The sequence below is a fragment of the Athene cunicularia genome, assembly GCF_003259725.1.
Source record: "Athene cunicularia isolate RWA chromosome 1 unlocalized genomic scaffold, athCun1 chr1_part1, whole genome shotgun sequence".
NCBI lineage: Eukaryota > Metazoa > Chordata > Aves > Strigiformes > Strigidae > Athene > Athene cunicularia.
The window spans coordinates 17,993,561-18,018,855 of record NW_020799091.1 but is presented as its reverse complement, the minus strand read 5'-3'; the positions used below and the strand labels follow the sequence as shown (position 1 = coordinate 18,018,855).

Below are 25,295 nucleotides of genomic sequence, written 5' to 3'. Positions count from 1 at the left end.
ACTTAAATTTTGGGTTTGTTTTTTAAAAGCAATATGCAGTCTATGAATAAGAGAAGGATGCTGGATTTAGGCAAGTACACCTGGGAAATTAACTTCTGATGAATAAATACTTAACACCTTATGAATTAGAGGAAATGTCTTCAAGTTGTGCCAGGGGAGGTTTAGATTGCATGTTAGGAAAAAATTGGTAATTGAAAGGCTTATCAGGCATTAGTACAGACTGCCCAGGGAAGTGGTTGAATCACTGTCCCTGGAGGTATTTAAAAGATGTGTAGATGTGGCTCTCAAGGATGTGGTTTAGTGGTGGACTGGCAGTGTTAGGTTTATGGTTGATCACTCAGTGATCTTAATGGTCTTTTTCAACCTGAATGATTCTATGATTGGTTCCTTACCACCTCACTTCACAAGGTGTGAAGGACTCAGAAGTTTGGATACTCTTGTTTAGGTGCACCTGTTTCTTTACAGATGAAGCACTGGCACCTGTTGTGTGCTGGAAGCCTTAAGTCTCGGATGGAATTCCTGCCTAACAAGTGGTAGTGTACCCTAGCAGCTTGAAAAATGGAGCTGAAGCTTCCTGTTTGCTATTCTTTACTACACAGATTGCTCAAAGGCAGAAGCCTGTGCTTTCCAGCTGTCTGTTTGCTGTGTTGTTAAGAAACTTAATGGAGAAATCATCCAGAAACTTGATGGATTTCCTGCTTATTTCTGTGATGCTGCCTGGAGGAGTGTATGTTTTAGCACTTTCGCTTTTTTTTCCTCGCTCACCCCCCCACCGCGTTCTTGAAGGGTTGGTGTCAGAAAGATATATTAGGAAGCTGGTTTGTTTGCTGGCAAACTACTTTGAGTGGAAGAGAGGACATCAGAGTAACTTGCAGAACAGCAAATGTTTATGACCTCTTAATAAAGTAATGATAAAAGTAGTATAGCCTATATTTGCTTTATTTTCTTGGACTCAACACAACTACATGCATACTGAAGTAAAATTCTTTTTTTTTTTTTTGGAAGCTAATGGTAGACTTAGTGAGCCAGTTCAAGCTAAAGATCTGAGGGCCTAGTGAATCTCTGCTGAGGTTTGACTTGCTTCTGTATAGTTAAGTAGAAACTGGATTGTCTTCAAATAAATCCCTGCAAACTTTCATCTTTGACTTCAAAATACTGTGGTCTAAATGTCTCATTCTGAGCTCTTTTCTTTGGGGAGAAATAGGTACTTCCATAAGACAAGATGGATTGCACACTTGGATGCCTAAGAAAATATTAGTCAAATGCACCTGAAACAGTTCTTTTTTCTCTAAAAAGAGAGCTGAAGATGATTGTCTTAGATGTGCATGTTGACAGGGTGGGTGAGAGAAATCCCACTCATTTTGTTCAGGAAATCTGGAGGAGGAAGCTTAATATTTGTATTTGATCTATGGACTCGGTACTTGTTGACAGGAATGAGCTCTAAATAAAAGGATGGTTTGACAAAGTGAGAGTGCATTTTCACACATTTCTCAGCAGATGGGTTGAAAAGAGTGGAGGGAGGAAAAAAGATAAAGGCAATGATCTACATCCCTCTCACTTTTCAACTGATTTCAGATGCTGCATGAAAAATATAGATGACGCATCCTGCCACTCTATAAAGCAACTGAGAGCTGAGATCTGGTTGCTCCCTGTCTGGTTTGTTTAGGGTTGCTGATGTAAAGGTGGCTGCCTTGGTGTTACTGGCAGGGTGTGAGGAAATGCTGCCACAGTGTCTTAAGTGCTGGAGCTGGACTGGAAAAGCAGTCTGGGGCTCACATCCCAGTCTAGTGGCTGGCTGACTGCCCTGCTTTGTAAGCACTAAGGAAGGATCTGGCGGCTGCAGATTGTGACAGACATACATAGTCCCATCTCCTTTGAGGTTTCTAGATTTAAAAAAAAATAAATCCAGTGTTACTGTCTGGATACATGGAGGGGCCTTGGAAGGTGTGTTAAAGACTGAGGTGTGGATGGGAGTGATGATCATCTGGGCCTTTAAGTTCTGCGTATTTAACATGTACTGTGCTGTAAAGCCCCTAAGGAAGACTGCCGTGTATGCCCTAGTGCCACAGTCACTTAGGAAACACATGATGGATCACTGTTTTCTTCTATATATAGTTATATGACTTGCAAAGGACAAAAATACACTTTTTCCAGGATGTACAGCTTTGCTGTTTGCTACAGATTTTCCACCCTCCAACTGGGTGGCAAGTACAACTTACTTATCATGTAAAAAGACATCCAAAAAGGATCTTCAGAACTAGATTGGTAGGGAGAAGAAATGATTATTTATTTTTCCTGCTGCTAATAATCCTCTCTGAGCAATTTTTGCTGAATAATAACTAAAGGCTCAGAGGAGTTCTGGCTTGAGGTAACGGACAGATCTAACCATGATACTGGCTATATCAAATAGCTTTAGGTTAATTGTGATCATATAGTTTAATAGCACTTAATTTCTGTGGATACTGCTCCTCTAAGTGACTTTTAACAGTTTTGAAAATGTCTTGCTTGCTCTGGACTTTCAAGAGTTTCAAACTAGAGACTTTTCCTGAGAATGTGGCATGACCAGTCCCAACAATGTTGTGTATCTGAACATTTATTTCAAGCTCTTTAGTAGCTTTTTCTGATGCTTGCTCTGTGGTCATCTATGTAGGGCTATAGGTTTTTTAGGAACGACTCCTGGCTGTACAGAATGCATTTGTGTGTTTATTTCTATACAGTTAAACAGTGTTTCTGCAGTGAGGCTTCATAACAAAAGAGTTGTTGTTTGTAAAACTAGATGAAGTATATTAAATGGACATTTCATCCCATTAAATATCAGTATAAAAACTCTTGCTGATTCTGCACCAGTGAAAATACGTTTGAGGTGGTGACCAGCTTGCATCTAGGAGTAGATCTCAGAGCTATCCATGTTTGAAGAAAAAATGTTGTAAGGTGGAGGGAGCAGAGGAATGGCTGAAACTAACCTTTATAGTTTTTTGAGTATAAATATATGCAGTGGCATGGGAAATAGTGTAATACAACTGAGTTCTTAAGAAGCTTTTTAAAAAATTAATGGTGGCTTAACAATGATGAAGTACTGAAATATGTATGTTGTTTCTGTCAGCAAACAAATGAAAGAACTGGAAGAATCGGGATTCCTGAAAGGAACTTTGAGTGCGGAGCAGCAGTTGGCTCTCATTAGCATTTGTACAGACCTGAAGGCAGCAGTAGAGGGTGCTACTTTCATTCAGGTAAGCAAAGATTTGACAGCTCAGCAGTTTAGAAAAATGATGAAGAGCTGTGCTGTGCACTCGATGGGCAATGTAGAGTTGTCAATATCCTGACCACATAAGGATGCTTGTGCTTGTTAAAGTTCTTTCTAGCCTCCTATCTTGCCATGGGAGATGATGCCTCTTTGCAGGATTTCCTTACATGAGAGTCCTTGGAAGTTTCTTCTGGGTTATGTTGGAAGAGGCTGGTGGGTGGCTAAGCCAAGAGAGAATTGCTGGCCTCCATGTGTCACAAAGTCTGTATCTGTTAGAAAGACAAATGTGGGGGGATAGGGGACAGGAGATTCCTGGGGGACAGATTATCTCTTGGGGAATACCACACATTCTAGTGCTGGGACTAAAATGTGTTTCTTCCTTACCACGTGCCTCAGGAAGGCAGGGAGTGTGACTATGCCCAGAGGTGACTTTGATTCTGACTGTGGGGGAGAACTGTAGCCAAAGCCAACTATTGACAGAGTGTTTGAGTATTAAAAACAAGGTTGATATATAGGGCTGGAATCTCTGCTGCTAAGTAAAATTGGGATGGGGAACAAGCTGTATTACTGAACCTAATAGTCTGTGACTGCTTAACTATTAGTATGCTCATGGGCATAGTTCAGGGAATAGGTGAATTGGGGACCATTTCCGGGGTAAAGTATGAATGAGCTTGCGTTGGACTTGGCATCTTCTACCCTGTGTGGTCCCCCAGTATTGTTACAGTGTTGTACCATTAACTGTGCCTACATGTATGTGTGCTGCACCCAAGATTTTATAATTTTAACTGTTTCAGATTGTAAATCCTGCAGTCTACTTAGCTGCAACACATCCTTAATAATAAACTGAACTAAAAGGGGACAGATTTTGAGACCTTTTCTTCCTCCCAAGCTGGTGAGGTGGAGGGGGAGGCAGAGCAAAGCCTCACACAGGAGTCAAGGTGTGAATGCACTATAGATTTTTTCAGTGGTATGCTATTGTGTGTTCACTTCATTTTCTCCAGCTCAAACTATATACTGTTACCCCATTATTTTACTCCTTTACCAGTAATGAGCTCAGAGCTTGTCAGTTCATATTATTGTTTTCACCTATGTATCGCCTACCTCTGCTGAATTTAATCTGCAAATTTGTTGTGTAGTCATTCAGTCCTGTAAAGTCCTTCCACAAATGTTTGTGGTTGTAATAATGATGACCAACTTAATTTTATGAGCAAACTTTTAAGTCATTTATGAGTGGATATAACAAAGGGCACAGATATCTATGAAACACCACTGGTCAGCATCTTCCACTGAGTAAAACTCATTGTTCTTCCTACTTCTGCTTACTATCTCTTTACCAGTTACCCTCCATGAAAGGATCTTTTATATCACATGTGACCAGTTAACTCCTTTGAAAGGTTTTATTTTTTTTGTTGCAAGACTTCTGGGCATTCATACCAACTGCATCAGCTACATGACTCCTGTGCTTCTTGCTTTAGAGAATCCTACTAGGCCTGTGAATCAGACTTCCTTCTGAAAAAGTTGCTTTGATTCTTCCGTATTTTTGTAACACTCATTTGGTGCGGCCCTTTTCTCTTAACGTGCTTGATGGAAACATAAGGTTTACTAGCTTATTGTTGAGATCTTTCCTGATATTCCCTTAAATGTTGCATCATGTTTGCCACTCTTCTGCTTTTTAGTACCAAAATAGTGTACATTCAGTTTTGTTTCAAGTGAGCAAGTTTTGTTCCAAGTGTTACTGTGTTGGTTATTCAGACCTTATCAAAACATGTCCTAGTACCTTGACTCTGGTTCCCCTTGCCTCTGTTCTGTGACTTGAGACAAACCCTGGAAGTCCCCAAGACTAAGGCTTCAGTTTTCTTCAAGGATTAGAGAAGAAACAGAACAGTTGCAAAGAAATGACTGTTCTGTGTTTTCCAGATGGTCATCCTTCTGTACTCTGATCATCTCTTCGTCCTATGCATTCTTTTCCATGCATTTTGAAGAAAGAAGGGAAATTTTTTTTTATATACTGTTGTTCTTGTAAATTTCAGGGGAGTGGTCTGCTTTGTTTTGTCTTATTTTGATAAATTAACAATCCTACATGGCCATGTTTGTTTGGGTGCTGCCTCAACTTTGAAGGCTGCCGCCTTCTTTCTGGTAGACTCTTCTAGTTCTGCCTGTTTCCTCTGCTCTTTCAAGTGTTTCTTTACTACCTGGTATGTCCATGTGGCACATTTACTTTCTCTGTATGCTATCTGTAAGGATCTGATCCTTCTTACTGTCAACTTTGCGTCTCCCTAGTATCTTCACTTTTATTTTAGTATCGTCTTTTGATGTTAAGTGCAGCTGTGATGGAGTTCTTGATGCTCCTACAGAGATGTTGAATCTTAATATGCTGTTGTTCCTCTTACAGAGGCTCTTCAGCAGTAAGATTTTTGAGCAAGGTCCTGCATGTTACTTCATATTAAATCAGGGGTTGCATCATCTGTCTCACTGTCAGCTGATCTATGAAACAGGCATTGGACAGATGTTGCAGAATCAAAGTAATTTTGAGTTGGAAGGGACCTATAGAAGTCATCTGGTCCAGCCTGCTGCAGGACCAATTTATATCAGCTTGCTCAGGATTTGTGCAGTTGAGTTTTGAATATCTCTAAGATTAAGTACTTTTTGAGTAACTTGTTACATTTGATTACCCTCATTGTTAAAATTCTTTTCTAATATCTAATTGGAACTTCCTTTCTTGAAACTTTAGTCTCTTGCCCCTTTTCCTACCAGTGTGGACCTCTGAAAAGAATCTGGCTTCTCTGTGTTCCCTTCAGGTAGTTGAAGACAGCGGAGTTGAGTTGATAGTCTCTGAATAGCAGTGATTTACCTGGGGTAACTCAAGCCTTCTGGTACTGTTTTGTGTTCCCTTGACACTTTTGGTGTCTCTTAACATGTAGTCATTAAGAATATAAATAAAAAAATAAATGGAGTAGCTGCTGTATGCCTGTGACTAACAAATAGTATGTGTGAACCACTGGTGGTATTCATATTGGCTCATTAGTTTCAAACCATGACATCAAATTTTGCTTTGATACAAAGTTTTAACAAATACACAATGTAAGTGGGCAAATTATTTGAAATAGTCTTTAATTTGTTCTTGGAAGGGGGGTGGAACAGATACAAAAGAATCTTAATTCTAGGCTCACAGCCTTATTTCAGCAATGAATAGGCTTCTTTCTGTCTGAACCCCATTAAACTTCAGAAACATTGCCTGTTGCAGCTTTGAACCTGGGATGACAAAATGGACTAATAGTAACCTACGAGTGCAAGTGTTTTGACTTTTAGTTACTTTAACACAACCATTATTTTTAATTTTTATGTTAGTTGAATATAGAGGACTCTATTTTCTTGCTTAATGATATAACATACTGATTAACTTGTTAGAAGACTTCCGTGAGAACTGCATTTCTTTACCCTAGATTTCAGTTTGTTAAATCTTAACTTCTTTTCAAATTTGGCCTTTGCAGAGTAAGTCCACTTCAAGCTTTAAAAATTTCCCTCATGTTTGTGCTCCTTGAATGAATTCTGCAGACAGTTGCCTTCTGTGTCATTTTCATGGGACATAACAAAACAAATGGGATGAACTAGTAAAAAGTGAAACTTACTAAATTTCATTAGTGAAGACAGAAGAGTGAGAATGATGCAAGAAACAATTAGAAGGACTGAGTAAGAAGAAAATTCATAACAGTAATAACATGATCCTTTAAAATCAAGGTATGCCTTGATGCCTATTATTTTATATATTCCCTCTCCTGAGCATTTTTATGAAGTAACTTGTCTTGATTAGTGTGCTTTGTATCAACTCTGGAAGGAAATCAGTCTGTATTTTGCTCTAAAAGTGAATATCCACTCAGTTCACTTCTCAGTTTTTCTGTGCTATTTAGAGTAAATATATAACCTATACTACTTAGGTGAATGTGCACTGCAAGCTTCTTACATCACTAAAAGCTTCAATTCAGAAAACATTTTCCATTAGCTGAAACCTCCATGAAGACAAATTAATGGATACATTTGTGCTATAACGTCCCTGGAATGGAGCTATCATGGTTGAGGTAAACGTTTCTTAATATTGTGCCCTTAACTTTCCTGCATAAATACATGGTGACTTTTGTCTTTTGTTCTTATGTGACTGTTGGGCACTGAACTTACTCCTTTCATATTAAAGCCAGATTTGAGTGGATGTGTGTCTAGTTCCTAAATAATATAAGCAGAATAGAAATCAGTGTATGATCTCTTAGCACAGTGCTAGTAAAATGAAAACAAGTGCTTTGCTTTGGAACAGTTTACAAACAATAATAAAGTTTACTGTCTCTCAGAGAAGGAGAAGATGACTAACTATTGGTAAGATCTTACTCTTGACACTTGAGCTACTGTGTATGCTTGTGAGTTGTGAGGCCTGGCGGGACTGGTTGAAGCTGGGCATGGAAGGTGGCTGAGAAGTGATCTCTGAACCTGTTGGTTGTGCTGTGGCATGGGACAAAGCAGACTGGCAAGGGGATGAAATCAAGCTTGTAGCTTAAAGCTCGTAGTCTGAGGTATTTATCCTTTTTTGGTTTAAAGGAACTCTGGCTAAAAGCCTTAGAACAGTATCTTTATTAATTTTCCCACTCTTTAAAAAGAGAGGATGTGCCCTGTCCGTTCTTACACCTGCAAATTCTTTTGAACTGTTGATAACACCACTAATGGATCAGCCTGGTCTCTTTTAGATCTTGCTGGCTCTTTTATCTCTCCCAGTTAGACATATTTAGAAAAACAGTGTTATCAGCTTAAAAATGGCTTTCAAAAAGCCTGGTGGTGCCTCAGAATGGGAAACCAGCATTGACTTGGGAGCCTTGACAGGTGTCTCATGTCTCCTGTTACAAAAATTTGTCTTCGATTGTCTGGTACCAGTTCCAGCCACTAGCTTTTGTTTTACTTCTGTGATGGCTTTCAAGAACTTTTTTACTTCTGAGGATGAGGGAATATCTGCACATCACAACTGGTAAAAATGTCTTCAGCTGCCCTGAGCTTGTAGAATAGACAACCATGCTGGTTTGGAAGCTGCATTAATGATAATGTAGCTGCTGGAAGGCAGAGTGTGCAAGCATTGCAGTAACATGGCTGCTTCTGAGGTCAGCTCTGAGCACTGGACGAACAAACATGGGTCTGTTTGTTTTCAGCTGGGTAAATACAACCTTAGGCCTGGTTTTACCCTACTTATCTTAAACACTAACCTGAGGCACCAGAAGTTATGTTTTGGCTTCTGAGGGAGCTGGTTTTAAGCATGTGACCTGACTCACCATCTTTATAGAGGTTTTGAGAACAACTTTTCTGATTTTAGGGTTTGAAACAGTTTGATCTCAAAGACTTGCTGCAGAATACTTCATCAGGTCAGTGATTGAGATGAACTGAAATATGGTCTTTGGGTAACAGCTTGCCAGTGTCACTGCTGTGGTGCTGCTGCTGAATGGACTTTTGTCCTTCCAAACTTTCTAACATTCACTCCCCATCTATCCTGTGCATATAACAACTGATGATGTCTACCATTAGAGACTTGAATATGGTTTTGGTCCCCGTTACATGAGGTAGTCACTGCCGTAACTGTCATCCTGCCCAGCTGTTAAGCTTGTTCTTCATGTTCTCATTCAGTGCTCCCTGGTCTCCTTTCTTGTGCTGTGTTTCTATTGCCTTTCCTAGATCACTTCCTCTATTTTTAAGGGTGGATGGGTTCACAGTAGAAGAAAAACAAAGATCTAATCCTTTGAGAAAGGATGTGGGGAGGAGGGTGTCAGTCACCCTAAGGGAACAAAAAGGATCTTAATCCCTTCTGTAGCAGCCTAATCAGTTTGTCTGTCTCTTGAAAGTTTTGTAGGGCATGTGAACATCATGGAAAAAGACAGATCTCTTCATGACGTGATGCTGACGCTAGATGAAGCAAAACTTGCCTTCATTTGTTGTATGCATTTTAAACAAAAATAAAGCAAAAGACCACCACACAATCCTCCACAGCCTTCCCAAATCTGCAAGTTTGATATTAGAAAATGTAGTTCTGAAAACTAATACTTCCTCAAATCCTGTTTTGTATTTTGTACTAAAGGTTGAACAAACACTTGTAATTCAGTCATTTATTCTGAACAGTGTAAAATAGCAGTAACTTGATATTTTTATTGCTCCAGTTCCTTAACAGGGTATGTTTCTCAGCTGTAGGAAAGTACAAAATGTTTCCATCTAAATACTGGATTTCACCTCACCAAAGTGTTATTTACTTGTACAGTATCATGTGGTAGACAATCTTTCATGTCTTTCAGGAGGTAGTGATTTAAGAATCATCAGATCTCACACTAGTATGAGCTCATAAATTCAAGACAACTAAGAAGTTATCACTTCTTTAGATTAGAAGTGAGTTATAGCCCTAAACTAATGTATTTTTAAATTAGATTAGGCTGAAAGTACCAGTGTTTTAACTGATGCTTTCACAACTGCTTCATAATAAATTTACTCATGTACTGTCCTTTAGTTGACAGTTTTGAATTCTACTAAAGCTTTTCTGAATATGAACTTAAGACTGTTCTAAAAGATTTGTAGATTTGCTGTAAGATGCTTTTATAACTACATTTGAACATAAATTTAAACAAGTTCAGACCCCATGAATCAGAGTTAAACTCATATAGAGTTTCTTTAATTATTACTATTATTATTGAGATGTAAAATTATCTGGCATAGTTGTATTTGACTGCATGGTTACTAGCTATAGTAGTAGTGCCTTGAAATCTATTTTTCATTTAGTTAGATTTCCAAGTCTCCTTTTCAGGTATTTTTAATGTCTGTCTTTATACAGGTAACCTGAAAGCTGTGTAAAATCCACAGGTCTCTGCTTTATGTAGGTTCATGTTAAATAGGCTTTGTTTTAGGAATATGATATTCTAAAGTGACTTGGTAGGTTGAAAATAGAACAATTATACCTGAAGTCTTTTCTGGAAAGTTCTTTTTCTAGTGGATTGTAACTGTAGAAGATAATGAAAGTATTTGTATAAATGGATTAGGCACCAAAACTTTCAGAGAAGTTGTTTTTCTGAAATTCAGAACTCTCTCTTAATCCTGTGAAGATACTCATATTCCCACAAAAAGCTGGACATAATGTAGTTCCTGTCACAGGAGTGCTGACAGTCTAGGTTCAGCTTGTGAGATAATTTGGAGCTTTGAAAGCTGTTGCTATGTCTTCATTCTACAAGAGGAGAGTACTGCTGTCACTTGACTCTGGGAACTATTCTACATAAGTGCCTCAAAATTGTCAGCTAAATAACAACACTGGAAAGCTGAGACCACTTCAGATGTTGTAACTTGTATGTATATATGCCAGGATTTGTGGCATGTTTGGAGATCCTCACTTAACTGCTGAAGATGAAGAGCATCCTCGTAGCAATCAAAGTGCTTATGGCTTCTGAACAGTTAATGTGCTACTTGAAGCCCTGTTGTGTTTACTGGGAAGAGGGAAGTCACAAAACTCTTGAAAGTAATTTCCTACCTAAGTTGTGGTTTGGACAAGGCTAAAGGGTGTTCTTGTAGCAGCTGCTGCATGGCAGTGAAGTATAGCTTTCTGGGGTTAGGTGGTGCAAGACAGAGGTAGGAGTGCATTAGCTGCCTATATTCTGTGAGTTAGCATGCACAGAGCTCTGCCTTGGTTTGAACAAGGAGCCAGTTGAGAGTTTATGGGTCAGGATTAACAGGACCACCAGTTTGGAAGACATTGTGGTAGATGTGTGCTACAGAACACCTGATCTGGCCTTCTACAGACAACTGGAAGAAGTTTCATGCTTACAGGCTCTGGTCTTCATGGGGAGGCTTCAGCCATGTATTTCTGCTAGAGGGACAGCACAGGAGAGCACAAATAATTCAGGAGGATTCTGGAATGCATTCATAACTTCCTGACACAGGTGGTTGAGGAGCAGAAGAGGGGACATGCTGTGCTGGACCTCATACAAACAAGGAAGAGCTGGTTGAAAATTTGAAGTTTGGGGGGAAGCCTTGGCTATAGTGATTATGAGATGTAGTTGAGGATCCTGTGAGGAGAAGGAAGTGGACTTCAGGGGAGACAACTTTGACCTGTTCAGCCCAAATCTGCTTGGAAGAATCCCATGGCATGGGATAAGTCCTGGAATGAAGAGGGGTCTAGGAGAGCCCAAGACTGATCTATCTTCACTTGCAGCAGTTTACATTATCATAAATCTCCATATTAAGAATGCTAGGAAAGAAATGTTTTCTTGATTGTTTTGTATATGCAGCAGGCAGAATCTAGTCAGGAGGTCGGAACTCATCTTGGTACATCTGTGGATTTCAAACTTCATTATGCAGAAATTCTGTATGCTTGGTGACTGCTGTCAGGCTCTCTATTTGCTGTTGGGAGGGCTCCATGCTGCTCCCTGTTACAGCATCTCCAGATGCTCTTAGAGAAAGTAGCTTGCTTGTTGCTGAATGGTTGCTAACCTTTGACCTTCTTCATGCCAGTTTACATCTTTGGCTTTCACCTTGTACTGCCAGGCTTGTATAGGACAATACCATTTATTTTAGGACTTCTTAATTTTATTTTTTTTTTTTTTAAATTTAGTGTTGCAGTGCTTTACTTCAGGTCATGCTTTGTTTCTTTCATCTCCCAATGCTAATAAATCCATTGGCCTTGGCAGCAATTCCTGTTGCTAGTGTAAGGAGAAGGTATTTTGCAAGATAGTGTTTTGGGGAATTTTCCTAGAAGGTGATACAGGTGAGTTGCAACCTTGACATATCTGAGAATGGATGGGAAGAACCTGGGTAGATGCCAGCATTTAAGTATAGGTAAATGAAGTTGTGTCCTTAGATAAGCATGGACATGTGTGGGAGCACAGATGATGGATAGCATGGTGGGAAAGGCCTGTACAAAACCACAAAGATGCTGGATTTAAACAGATAAAACTGCCTAGCTTTCCATGTGCTGTCATTCAAGGGGTTGTGTCATATGAGTGCAACTTTTTAATGAAGGACAACTAGAACTCAAACACCTTGTCTGGGTATGAGCGTTTTCTGCTAGGGAGAGAGTCTAGTACATGTTTATCTTTGTGTCATTCTTTGAGTGCCTAGGCTGGTGAAGTAGCTGCAATATGTTCTCTGAACATGTGTTTGGATAGTGTGGTGCCTATTTCCTTTAAGTCTTTAATTCAATACAACTATTTCAGGTGGTGGGTTTTAAAAATTTACTGTCGTGTTCTGATCAGGCTGTTTAAAAATAGATGTCTAATAAAGTTTAAATTGGAAGTCAGATTAGTAGCAACCTAGTTCAGGTGCTCAGGCCTTGGAATAAAAATGTACTGTTTACTGCAAGTGAGAAGTGTGATCTTTACAAAAAGGGCACAGAAATATACAGTGTCACTTAAAATGCGTAGAGGTGTATGCTAACCTTTTTGCACTGATTCTCTGAGAGAGACTGGTAGCTTTAAAACTGTATCTAATCTGCTCCCTGTTTGATCTTTTCTTTCTCAGGGTAAACAGAATAGCTTCAGACCTCTCCAGGCTTTGTAACTGACAGCAAGTGAGGTTCCTGTTTAATGGATTGTTTAGAGCTTATTTTCCCCCTGTTCTTCAGGGAATTGGTGTCTCTGAGAAAATAATTGCATGCTTGATGAGGACAGAAACTTTTTTGCAGTGGTCCAACAACATGAATACAATTGTGACACTATTCTAGAAACTTTAAGCAAATGGCCCATTCAGAAACCTTACGTAACGATGGCAGGTTTGAATTTCCAGCAGATTTGAGTTTGCCTTTTTGATTATCATCTGATGTGAGAGGAGGCTTAGAGTTTCAAGTTCACAATAAACCTATTCAGAGCAGCTCTTTTATTAGCTTGAACAGGATCTGCAGAGTTCTCTTCATCTTTGGCTTTACTAAAAGAAACTATTTAAACTTAACTAACAAGCAGGGATTCTGGAATTATAAGCAGAGTATCATTTTGTTTTGATAAGGTTGTCTATTACTTTGGGCTCTATCTAGAGTTCTTAAACAACCCTGTTTATCTCTTCTACATCATGGAACTTTTAGTACTATTCCATGCAACTTGCTTGTTTTTTAGAACTTCAAATTACTTTTAACCCAGTTACTAGGTTAAAAACTCTGACCCTGGGCATTCCTGCCACAGAGTTTTGTCTGAAGCTGCGGGTGTAAATTTTTGATTATATTAAATGTATAGACTTTTTCCCTACCCTCATGTGCAGTTAAGCATAACAGGAAGGACAGAATGAATAACTGACAGATGGGAGAAGTTTAAGAGTTGGAAAAGCATGGATATTTTATTTGTGTTTTAAGGGGAAAGCTGAGGTTTTGCAAGTTTAGGATCCTGTTTGGATTTTTTTAAACCCTTCCAAAAAACCCAGAAAACAAGCGGACTTTGTTCCCATTTTCTTCTTGTAGACAGAAGTCTGTCCTGTTGATTGTGGGATCCACCGTAGTTATTCTCCCATGTCCTCACTGCTCCCAGACTGGTGGACTTTTGCATGCTCTCCTCAGGCATCTCCTGGGGATAGCTTTGAAATTCTAGTGACTGTAGTTTGTGGTTCTTAGCTCATACATGTGAAATTTCACACAATACTGCAGAGCTGAACATGCTCAATAGCTTTAGGAGAAGTTCTGATAGCAGGAGTTCTGCTTCAGAAATCTTTCTCAGAGTTGAAGTGAATGGAGATATTTAAGGTTTTCAAGTGTAAGGATTAACTGAGAGGTGTTTTAGTGCAGGTTCCAGAACTAGCTTGGAATCTCCTGCCGTAGTTCTGATGTTTGAAAATTTTTAGTCATTTAAGATACACCTATTCATTTCCATCTTGTTTGAGAGAGAATACTGACTTCTATCATGTAAGATTCTCTCTAAAAAAACAAAAACCCAAACCAAAACAAACCCAAAAAACCCCACCCCCCAAAACCCCAGAGACTAGGTCTTATTCCTCCATACTGTGCTATCTCAGTGTGTGAGTAAAAGTCTATTTTAGACAAAGCAGAGTCATTTGTTTTGTGTTAAATCTACTGTGGTGTGTGGTGATCCATCTTCTGCTATAAACTCTTGGGCTTTCCATTTCCTTATGTGTGGGAAGGTATTTTTGTTTTATGGCTCACTGGTATATTTAGGCTGATTAAAATAGATGGTTTGTGCTGAGTTCCTAGGTGTCAGGGTGGGCTCAGTGAAGTCTGAAATGTATGGGTAAGTACTATTGAACTTAGAAGACTTCTAATACTGGTTTTTGTTTTTATTCCAGGAATGTACTCCGGAGAACCTGGAACTGAAAAAGAAGATTTTTGGTCAGTTAGATCTTATTGTTGGCAATACTGTTATCTTGAGCAGTTCAACCTCTTGTCTCTTACCCAGCAAATTGTTCACTGGCCTTAAACATGTTAAGCAGTGTATTGTATCACATCCTGTAAGTATGATGGCATTGTTTTGTTTTTTAGTAGCACAGGTGTTTAACTGCATCCCAAACTCTTCCCTGCAGACTGAGAGCTATAGAAGGATATTTGGACTGCTTTGTGTGCCATTGTTAGTGTGCAGGGTCCTGACTTAGTAGAAAAGCTTTAGTTTGGTCATTCTGTGAACAGCAGCATCTACTAAATCAAGAGGATGTATGCATGTTTCATACCATTGGCTCAAGATATGTTCTCTGTAAGCTGTTGTGTTTGTATTGCGTGTTAGTCAAACTATTGGCTCACAAAATGTAGGAATTCTGTGTTTTGAAGACAAACCTATAAAATTCCCTACTTTCTTCTTGTGACATCTTTAGTCTCTACTAGTATCCTTTTTCAGCTGCTGTTGGGTAACAGTAAGTATCCAGACAGTGAGCTGCATGTGCTTATCAGGTAATGTTGATGAGAGGTAGAAGGTTTTGACTCTGGTTTCTTCAGACTTCTGATGCAGAAGCAGTATAACTGAAGATGAAAAGCAGGTGGATGAAATGGAACAAATTGTATACTTGGATGTTTTGCAACCAGCTGGGACAGGGCGGTGATGCAGAAATGGCATGACTAGAGGTGGACTAGAAATGGCATGGCTAGAACCTCAAAATGCTGAAGGACACTTGTGAACCGCTGTAGAGGTCTATGTGGGGCTGCCAGACAGCAGTTTAGCACATCTCTCCTCAGCACAGAGGAGCATTTTGTCTTGATCACTGTGTTTCTTACTGCTTCTGTTTTCCACAACTCAGTAACTGGTTTGGTATTTGACAGATCTGTTAAGAGGACTGTTATGAAGGTTTGCAGTATCTGGGGAAAGGTAGTGCTCTTCTGTCTGCAGTTTTAGTAATTACATGCTGTTTCTCCAGGGCATCTCTCAGGGTGTAAAGTAAATGTCAGTTCCCTGGGCATGCTCAAGTGTTGCAGTGTGAACACAAAAATACAGCACTACTTTAATGTCTCTACAGCTACATATAGCCTAATGCTGCAGTGTCAAAGCATTTGGTCAGTCCCTTTTTGACACCCCTCCACCACCAGCATTGTGCCTTGGGGTGACTGGGAATCAAAAGGAATAAAAGGATTAATTTGTGTATAACTAGTTTTCATCCCCTTTTAATTAAAAAAAAAAAAAAAAAAAAAAAAAAAAAAAAAAAAAAAAAAAAAAAAAAAAAAAAAAAAAGTCAAACTTCAGAGTATGTATCTATGCCTAGGTTTAGCCTTTCCCCAGTCTAAAATTCAGTAGTTCTTTATCTTATATTTCCAGGGTTGTAACTTTCTGAAGCAGAAGAAAAGAGATAACATCTCTTTGGGATTTCTGTATTAAGTAACTATAGCTGTGATTTTTCTTTTGTTTTTTTAACCAGTTCCTGGGCTTCTGCCTGTTCTCTGACTGTTGGTCAGTCTTTGATTTTACATTGTTCTTTCTTAACTGTTTTCCCAAGTTGGTCTGTACCAGTTGACTTGTTTAGTCTAAGCTGCAGTCTTTATAGGAGCCACTTCTGAAACCAGGTTTTATACCATCTGGAAAGGTGGCTAGTCTCTGGCCCCCCCCCCAACCATTTTCTAGGTTGCTGTTGTAGGGGCACATGTATTTTCCAAAGTAAATATACTGGAGTACCTTAAATGTCTAGTTGTTCTGAAGTGGCTTTTCAGTCCCACTGAGACTATTTTCTTAGTAATATCAGCTTCACTCAAAGGGGAGTGTACTCGAGAAACTGTGAGCCAGTGTACTCTTCCAGGGGCCTTTCTGCATCTATTATATCAGGAAACATGATTGCTTTGTAGTAGTTGTTGGCTTTTGGTGTTTTCTTTTTTAACCATGGCCTTACTAACTTCTTGAACGTGACAGTAGGACATGGGGAATGGTGGCTGCAGGAGGCATGCAGCTCTGGAAGACAGTGTAGAAACAAGAAGTGTGGAATTTGATATACCAGAAAAAGTAAAAGCTGAAGTTGTAAAGTCTCTGGCGCAGGAGAGCATGTTGAGGAGAAATGAAATAAAATGCCCAAAGGGCAGAAGGAGCTCATTTCTTCGCTTAACATAGCAATAGGTTCAGTAATTAGGAAAAAAAAAATCCTATAGCACAGCTTTTATGTCAGAAGTGCGTGCCATACTTGTAGGTACAGCTGTTCTCTGCAAGCAGTTTCAGGCAGTGTATTGGTAGAGCAGTTCATTTCTCATGTACTGTATATGCCTGTTAGGTCACACAGCTAGAAATACGGAGCTAGAGGAGATGTGTGCCATCGAATGAAGCTCATTTCTGTACAGGAAGTAATGTAATCAAATCACCTTAAAAATGTATTAAACTCTGTTAGATTCCTTTAACTCCACTAGTCCTGCTGGAAATTGTGTCTTGTAATTTTTGTTCCAATCTTATTAACAGACCATTAAAATTAATTTGATGTTTGTTTGGCAGCTTTCATGTAGTTAATTCTTTCTCTAGGTTTACTTTGTCATATCCTTTCTTAGTTTTCATTTTGTTAGAATGAGTAAGGTAAACTTTTCTGAAGAAAGGCTTTGTATTCCCCTTCTCATTTTTAGAAACCTTCCCCCACTCCTGATTTCATCCATGTTTTACCACTTTTTAGTTTTTACCAACATCTATTATCTCACTCCTAAAAAATTGTCTTCCTAAGTCTCCTCAGTATGCTCATGAACACACCCATATACTCCTGATGCCAGGTTCATGAAATAGAATATTTCAATAAGATGACTGTCAACACTAATCTTGGAAGAAATTTATAATAGCCTCTGTCTCTCTCAACAATTAACTTGTCTTCCTGATTGGAACCTCTGATATTCTTAAGGGTTAGAAAAGCCTTCAGAGAACCTCTTGGTGCTTGCAGTGTTTTGTGCCAGGCAATTTAGCAAGACCCTACACCTATGATGATGTCCATCATACCATTCTCAGTGTTGGTGGTGGCACTGCCAAGGAGACTGATGCAAGAAAGGTTATGTTAGAACACAAGGCACTTTAAAGGGAATGAAATGTGTTCAACAGTAGTTAGAGCAGATGTAACCTACATCAGGTTGTGCATTGGTCAGACCCTACATTAAAGGGAACCCTGTAAGTACTGAAAAGAAAGAACAGACGGAGGAAAGACTGCACGTTACTGCGATTAAATCCTGTACTTGCATTTACATGAGGCTATTAAGAGCAGTTGGCTATAAGGGAGCATGGTGAAAGAATTAGTACTTAATTACCATGCTTTAAATGCCAGCGTTATTTGTGGTATTCATTTATGATATGTTAGCTACTTCTATTGCCTGGAAACTAGACCAAGAGCTGATTCTAATACCTTAAGAATATGGCTGAAGGACTGCTGCTTTTGGAAAGAGCCTGCAGGCAGTGTTACTGCCTGTAACATTGTGACCTGAAGAATGTATAGCTGTTTCTAGGATGTTCTTCAGAATTTTTTTGTTTATTACTTAAATACATTACATAAAGGTCTTGACTTGATGAGAAATTACATTTTGGAAGAGTCAGGGAGAGAGAAATTTTTTTCAAGCAGGTACTGTGTTTGAAGGTAACCTGTTCTACAACTTTTTCAAAGTATGTTTTTTGTGTTTAGCATATATTTACAGGCTTGGGCCAGTAGCAGCTTATCTATTAGGTGTTGCATCTTACAGGTGGTGTTTAGCAATAATTTTGTTTTAAAGTTCATGAATATCTAAAAGGAAATGCCTTGCTTCATTTGGAAAGACAGGTGGTGACCATATGTCTTAGAACAACAGCCTAAATATTGAGAAAACATTGGTGACTCAAGTCAGTATAAAGTCTTCTAGTACTGTTTGAGTGCTGATCTTTTAGTGTAGCTCCATGAACTTCACAGGGGTTAAACAGAGTTAGATTTAATGCAAGATTAATTATTTCTTTAATTTGAATTAATACAGCAGCTTTTATTGGATTAGTGAAGTCTTTCAGGGTCTGAAGATCAGGCTTACTGTGTTCACTGGAAAATATCCACACTAGTAGCAAGCTATAAAGATACTTTAACTTGTTTTGTTAATCTGTTGATCGTTGACATTTTTCTTTTGTGTTTCTTCTCAAGGTAAATCCACCTTACTTTGTGCCGTTGGTTGAAATTGTTCCTCATCCAGAAACTGATCCCTCTACAATAGAGAGAACATACTCCCTGATGAAGAAGATTGGTCAATCTCCTGTCAAACTAAACAGAGAAATTGAGGGATTTGTTCTGAATCGGCTCCAGTATGCAGTGATAAGTGAAGCCTGGAGACTTGTGGGTGTATGTATACTTTTTAAATTTCTACACACATGTGCTGCCAGCTTTGTAGATGTGACAAGTGAGACTGTTAAACTGTCCCTTATGAACTTGAAATACATAATAACATGTAAATTAAAACCAGTAGGAAGTCATGTCAGTTCTAAATAACAAAGATGACAAAGTTATAGTAAATCTAAATATACGAAGACTGACAAAACCAAAGTGATTATAACAGCTGTCCTTTATCCTGCTTTCTTTTCAGAATACTGTCATTTTCAGGACAATCAAAAGGACAGTCTTAAAAGCACAGAATTCAAAATACAGACTCTTCTTTTTTTTTTTTTTCCAGGTTGTCTCATCATTTCCTGTTATTTTAACAGTGTTCCTGGCCCACTGTACAGTGGTTACGAAAATAATATTTTAAATGGTTTTCTCTTTGGTCTTTCAGGAATTGCACTCATAGGTTCAACAGTTACTTGATACTTGTAGGTAAAGATAGATTTCTTCTCCTGCCCATTCAGATTTCTAGTTGAGACTCATTTGTTTGTGCCCTTTCAGCTTTTCCCACAGTTACGTATTCTGTGCTGCAGAGTCTGATCTTTCATCAGAAAGAGCTGAATTATAGGTCTACTGCTATTCTGTTGAGAAGAGATTCAGCTGGGCTTGAGTAGGGCTTACTTTTTTGTCATAGAGAGTGGTTTGATTTTTCAAGCTGTTTAAATGCACACAAATATATGTAAATATGTTAAAACTAAGGTAATATTAATGTATCATAAACAAAGCAACTCTTTTTCCAAAGCAGTATCTAAACATAGTTGCTGAACAGATTTTGCTTACCTCTAGATAGCTTCCACTAGTAACAAAATACAACAATATAAAGGAGGGGTGAGTAATAAGTAAAACAGTGTTGCTAGGAATGAACTGATTTTCTGCTGGAGATGTTTCTGTAAATTAATAAAAAGTGTTAATTTTTTAATAAAGGAAACCAAAGTCTTAAGTATATGGTAAGAAAGACCCCTTCAGAAAGCTGTAGTCATGTTGAAAGACACAAGATAGAAAGGATAGTAACCTCTAAATTATTTTTGGAACGGTAATAACAGTGGTGAAAAAAGATTTTTGGCAATAAAATTGTAAAAACGACAACTAAAGAATGTGAACAAGGGAAGTAAGTTAATGGTGAAAAAGCTAGCTGAACTGCAATGTTGACTGTTAAGGAGGCTCCCACACTAATGGGATCTGATATAGAAGTAGAACAAGTCATGCTAAGAATAAGATTTTTTTGGAGGAGGAAAGAGTACATGAGTAATGGCAGACTGTGAAGGAGAAATGGGACTTATCTGAGAATCCCAAAACTCAAATATAAAGTTGATGAAATACTGATTTAAGCACCTTTTTACAGACCAACTAGTGTAATACTGCAGAAATGGAAGTTAGCACTTAGACCTTAGTTCTTTTAAAAGAGTTTGAAGAGTCATTGGGAAACCATGGACCAGTAAGTCTTGATAATGTGTAAGTATATTGATATAATACCCTTGGTCAACACAGGTATCCAGGGAAGTAATGACTCAACAATCTACTAGGATTCTTCCGTGTCTCTGAGAGGCATAAACTGAATTGTGGAAGTTTCTGCCATAGAAACCTAGGATGCTAAAAATATGAATGCATTCAGGGAGCATTTAGACATATTCATGTTAGAGGAACACTGTGCAGGAGCAGCCTCCAGCTTTTGAAATCTCAAAGACTGGACTTCTGGGAGCTGAGGGCTACATATTGAAAGCATCCCTGTATTTGGTCTTTGGTTATGGAAAGAGTGTAAGAACACTTCATGGGCTACTGTTGGAAAAGAGGTGTTGATTTGAGGTGAACCTTCAGTATGAACCTGTATGGATGCTTTTGTGTGGGTGGTGGCATGTAAATAATAACAAAATCATTGCTTTCATTGTGCATCATCAAAGTTTCCAAGTTGTTCTGGTTTTGTATAATTTTATTGCGTTTCAGGCAAATACACATTTAAACTGTAACAAATTCAAGGCTGTATTTCCATTCCAAAAACCTGGACAAATAGCAGTTATCAAAGCTATATGACTTCAGGCTACACACTGCCTTTGATGGAAGGAATATCACTGCAGATAGGCAAGAGCTGCAGTTTTTGTGTTCCTACTGTTGTGCTGCCAACTTAATAATTTTTATTGCAAGTCATGTTCTCCTGGTGTTTTCCACTTTCAAAGTGTGGAAAATTAGCTCTTGCTTCTGATTAAGTCACTTCTCAGTCATTATTGTTGGAGGGTTAAAATACTGAAAATGTCTGCTTCCCCACCTCACAGTCTTTGAGAGGCTCCTAAAAATCAAGTTTTACTCATATTGACTCCTTCTGGTAACAGAAGTTTTCATTACTTTAAAGAGCACTGGGGGTGGAAGATAAATGATGAATATTAGCAGGAGAGGACATATTAATAAAGTGTTCTTGTCCAAAATGACCATGCTATTATTAATCCTTTTGTGTTTAGATATGTAAATTGTGTTTATTGGATGAGGCAATCCAAGTCAGCTTGGATGCAGAACAGACATTCTTATGAAATTGCTTATTAATACTGTGGTATTTTGATGCTAATAATTCTATATTGCCTTTGACTATTGTAAAAGATGAATGAGATGGAACTATAAAATGTAATTTCAAACTTAGTTGTTTTATTAGTGGTTGTAAAGGTCTGAACAAGTATCTTTGGATGTCCACATATCATAAACTGTTCAAGTGTTCCTATTTCTATTGTAAATTTTCTTTAACATGGTGAGTGCTTGAGAAAAATCTGTGTTGTTATTGGACTGTTGTATTTGCACTGTAGTGTATCAGTTTTTTGCCACACAGCAAGGACATAAATATTCCAGATGCAAATGCTACAGCAGCAGTCTCCAGATGTTTTGAAGCCACTTGAAAAGATGTTAAACCAGCCCCTTATGTAAACAACTATCTGTTTTGAGGACTTTGAGATGTGAACTTGAAAGTTCTCATCTGCATCCTCCCCCAGAAAATATTTATAGTGGTGGCAGAGGAGTGATCTTATATGTGCACATGGGTGCATGTGTACTTTTATCAAAGTCCAAATCTAGACACCTTTGCATGGGTCAAAACAGTCGGGGTTTTGTCTTGTTTTGGTTGTTTTGGGTTTTTTTGTCAGTTGAATCCAAGAAACTATGGAGGCTTCTCCAGTAGAAGCATTTGTGTAGTGTTAAAAAGGGCATTGATGGTAGGACGGTCATGCAGGTATAGCTGCACTAACAACATTTATCTGGAAAACTTTATCACAAAGGGACTGAGCATCTTGCAGGATGTGTTTTTAGTTCCCAGATGTAGCTTGGCAACGTGATGACCTGCTAGCTCCTCTCTTCTATAGTAGAGCTGTGTTGGGATGTGCGCGGCATGGGACAGGGATTATACGACAGGAGAAGGGCTATGATGCCGAGCATGAATGTGGACATGGGGCTGTACAGAAAGCAATGTAGTAAATATAGCTGCTTGCTGGATGATATGTGGGGGTCACCAACTTCTGCCATGTGTGTCCAAGAGTAGGAGAGACTATAACACAGCCGGAAATCTGAGGTAAGGCCCAGCCAGCAGATTGGGTTCAGGCTGAGACTCCACATGGTGCTCAAATTGCATATCAGCATAGATATTAGAGCAGAGAGAGAAGCATAATTCAGGTCAAAGTGATGAAAGCAGCAACAAGAAACCTGGATATTTGGATACAGTTTGTCTTTGCCAGAGGAACTGGAGTCCACAGGAGCATACACACAGAGGTTGAGATCTTGAAACTGTGCAAAAAATGAGTGCTGTGAATGCAGGACTGGTCCAAATGTGGGGATGGTAAGTATGGAGTAAGGGTGGTGAAAAATGGGGAGGCCTGGAGCTTGAGATCTCAATTTGTAGGAAAGTGGGAGATTGAAAACTCATTTGGACACATACGGTTGCATGCTGAGAACTTTGACCATGTGAATAATTAGGAACATGGGTTTAAGGATGCAGAAGCATGTCCTTTACAAGCACTTAGAAGCAAAGACCATAGGTTTCTTTTGTGAAGTTCAAGCAAGAGCTCCCCTTTGAGGCAGTACTGCTACAATGAGATGTTTCATTTTGGATCTGAGTTAGTCTTTTGTGTGACAGGATGTCTTTTTGAACATTTATTTTGAGTTGCAAGTCATGAGTATTTGGGCAACGGAGGTGTTTGTGGCAGGATCTCTTTGCATCGATTATCTCTGTCTCCTCATGCTCCACACTTACTCCATGAAAATGCAGATACTGGGAACACTTTGGTCAGTCTCTTTAAGGTCATGTATCTGAGAACTTTCAGTAGGATCACACAGCATGTGTGAAATTGTTGTTCTTGTAGGTTTCTTGTTTATGTTTTTAGTTCTTTGGTCTCTGAAAAAAGTGTTGCAGAGCTGATTATCCTGAGAGTAAAAGATGTGCTGTGAGATGTTGAGGTGGAAGGTCCTTATTCCTCTCTTCTCAGCCCTAACTTTTGGTACTACAAGGTTGGAACCATTAGCATAATCTATAGCCAGTAATAGGAAGAATATCTCAAACAGCTTTCTCTACTATTCTGTTACCATTTTTTTTTTTCATGCCTCCATTGACAGCGGTCACTTGTATATCTGATTTTGTTTGTAACTCCTTGGAGCAGAGACTTAATGCCTTTATTTGCCTAGGAAGCACCCTGTGCACTGCTAACGCTATTCCTTGTGTACTTTTACCAGTACGAATACTAGTATCTTGGGTTTATATTGCAAAAGAGTGTTAGTTAAATAGCTTAACTTTGTCTTGTTCTGAAGGTAAAGTTTTGGTTGACTTCACCCAGAAAATAATCAAACAGTTTCACCAATGCTTTAGATCAGAAGTCTCAAACCTTACTCTGAACATCTGGGACTGTCATTTTACTGTGGATTACTGAGTGGAAACTTACCTTGGTGAAGTATTTTTCGAAACATCACCTGGAATTTGCAAAGAGGTCATGAAGTACAACAGCAGAGATAGTGAGGAGAATGTGGCAGTTTTTCAGCCCTGATCTAATTTAGGAGTTTCAACTGCTTTTAAGAACCTGCTAAAACTATTTTGCTTGATTAATTGTATGATAAGTGTCTTTAGAGTCTGTATTTTCCTCTGTATAAGCTCTTGATACTGTCTTAATACACTTTTTTCTTTAAAAGTGGGTTTTCTTTTAGGTTATACTCATTGTAGAAGACAGGAAGAATGGGCAGCCCTGCCATTTTCATTAATCTTTTGGAAAATAAACAGTCATGGTTTGGCTGTGTGTCTGTTTTAGCTCATTTTCACAGCAATCAGGTGCATTGACTTCAGTCTCTAATTTAGGCAACCTCTCCCTTCTCAGTTGACTGTCTTGGCAGTCCTTAAATGCTGGCAAGACTTTGTAAATTCCAAATTCCTCATTATTAATAATTGTATTATAGTGTTATCCAGAGGAACTTTCCAATAGATCAAAGATAAGGTAGAGGGTTAAACATCTAGTTACAGTGCCCCATAAAAGGGGGATATTGTAAAAGAAAGTTTAAAGGGACAGGGAGAAAAATAGTTGATACTAAGTATGTCTTGTAGCGTGAGGTGGGTGAGGGTTACATGGAAGAAGGAAGATAAAGGTCAACAAAGTAAGGAGATTCGAAGTGTGTAAAGACAACAAGTTTTTCAAACATGATGAAATGGAAAGAGATAGAGCTGGTAGAGGGATCTAGGAGAAAAGTCATGTGCTCAAAATGACAGGACTGGAAAAAGATCTCATCAGGGTGTGGATCAAAGTGACTTGATTAAAATGATAGTGAAGGGAAGGGTGTGACAAGTGCTGCTGAGAGAGAATGCATATATTAGCAGCAATTATAAAAAAAAAATACTGCATTTGGGAGATACAGAGGATGAAATAGCACATTTGGAGACAAGAAAGTGTACAGTCTGGGAGGGAGTGGAGTCAAAGATAACTCTATAGACAGACTGGAGTGAGTAGGAGAAAATGATGAATTGCTAGTATCAGAAATGGCAAGATTGGGGTTTTTTGGCCATGTCACATTTAATATGATTACAAACAAAGTCAGTGACAGAAGTTGTGATGTGGGTGTGGCTCTCAGATGGAAAGACTGTTAATTAAAACCAAGCAGGTTGGGTCAGGGCCTACAGGTGAAGACTGCACAACTGCCACAAGTTTTTGGAAAGGAGAAAAGGCTCCCTGCATGGTGAGAAGCACTAATAAAATACCAAAGGAGCATCAGAACTATTCTGTGGCATCATAGAAAAATAAAATCTCCAGGAAGATGAGATTGGGGGGGGTGGGGGGTGGGGGGTGGTGTGTGTGCTGTCTCTTAT

At 38.8% G+C, this 25,295-nt stretch overlaps 1 protein-coding gene across 2 annotated transcripts in view; it reads left to right on the top strand.

The window, feature by feature from the left end:
* CRYL1 (crystallin lambda 1) overlaps window positions 1-25,295 on the top strand; it is a 59,273-nt gene that overhangs the window by 13,000 nt on the left and 20,978 nt on the right. Inside the window, exons 1-4 of one of the 2 annotated variants that reach the window (XM_026853806.1) lie at window positions 629-727; window positions 3,104-3,230; window positions 14,519-14,680; window positions 18,758-18,952. In XM_026853806.1, the coding sequence (XP_026709607.1) occupies window positions 663-727; window positions 3,104-3,230; window positions 14,519-14,680; window positions 18,758-18,952 (549 nt within the window). In that variant the 5' untranslated portion in view covers window positions 629-662. Of the gene's footprint in view, window positions 1-628; window positions 728-3,103; window positions 3,231-14,518; window positions 14,681-18,757; window positions 18,953-25,295 lie in introns of those variants that run through there. The other variant, XM_026853798.1, reaches the window with a different exon arrangement.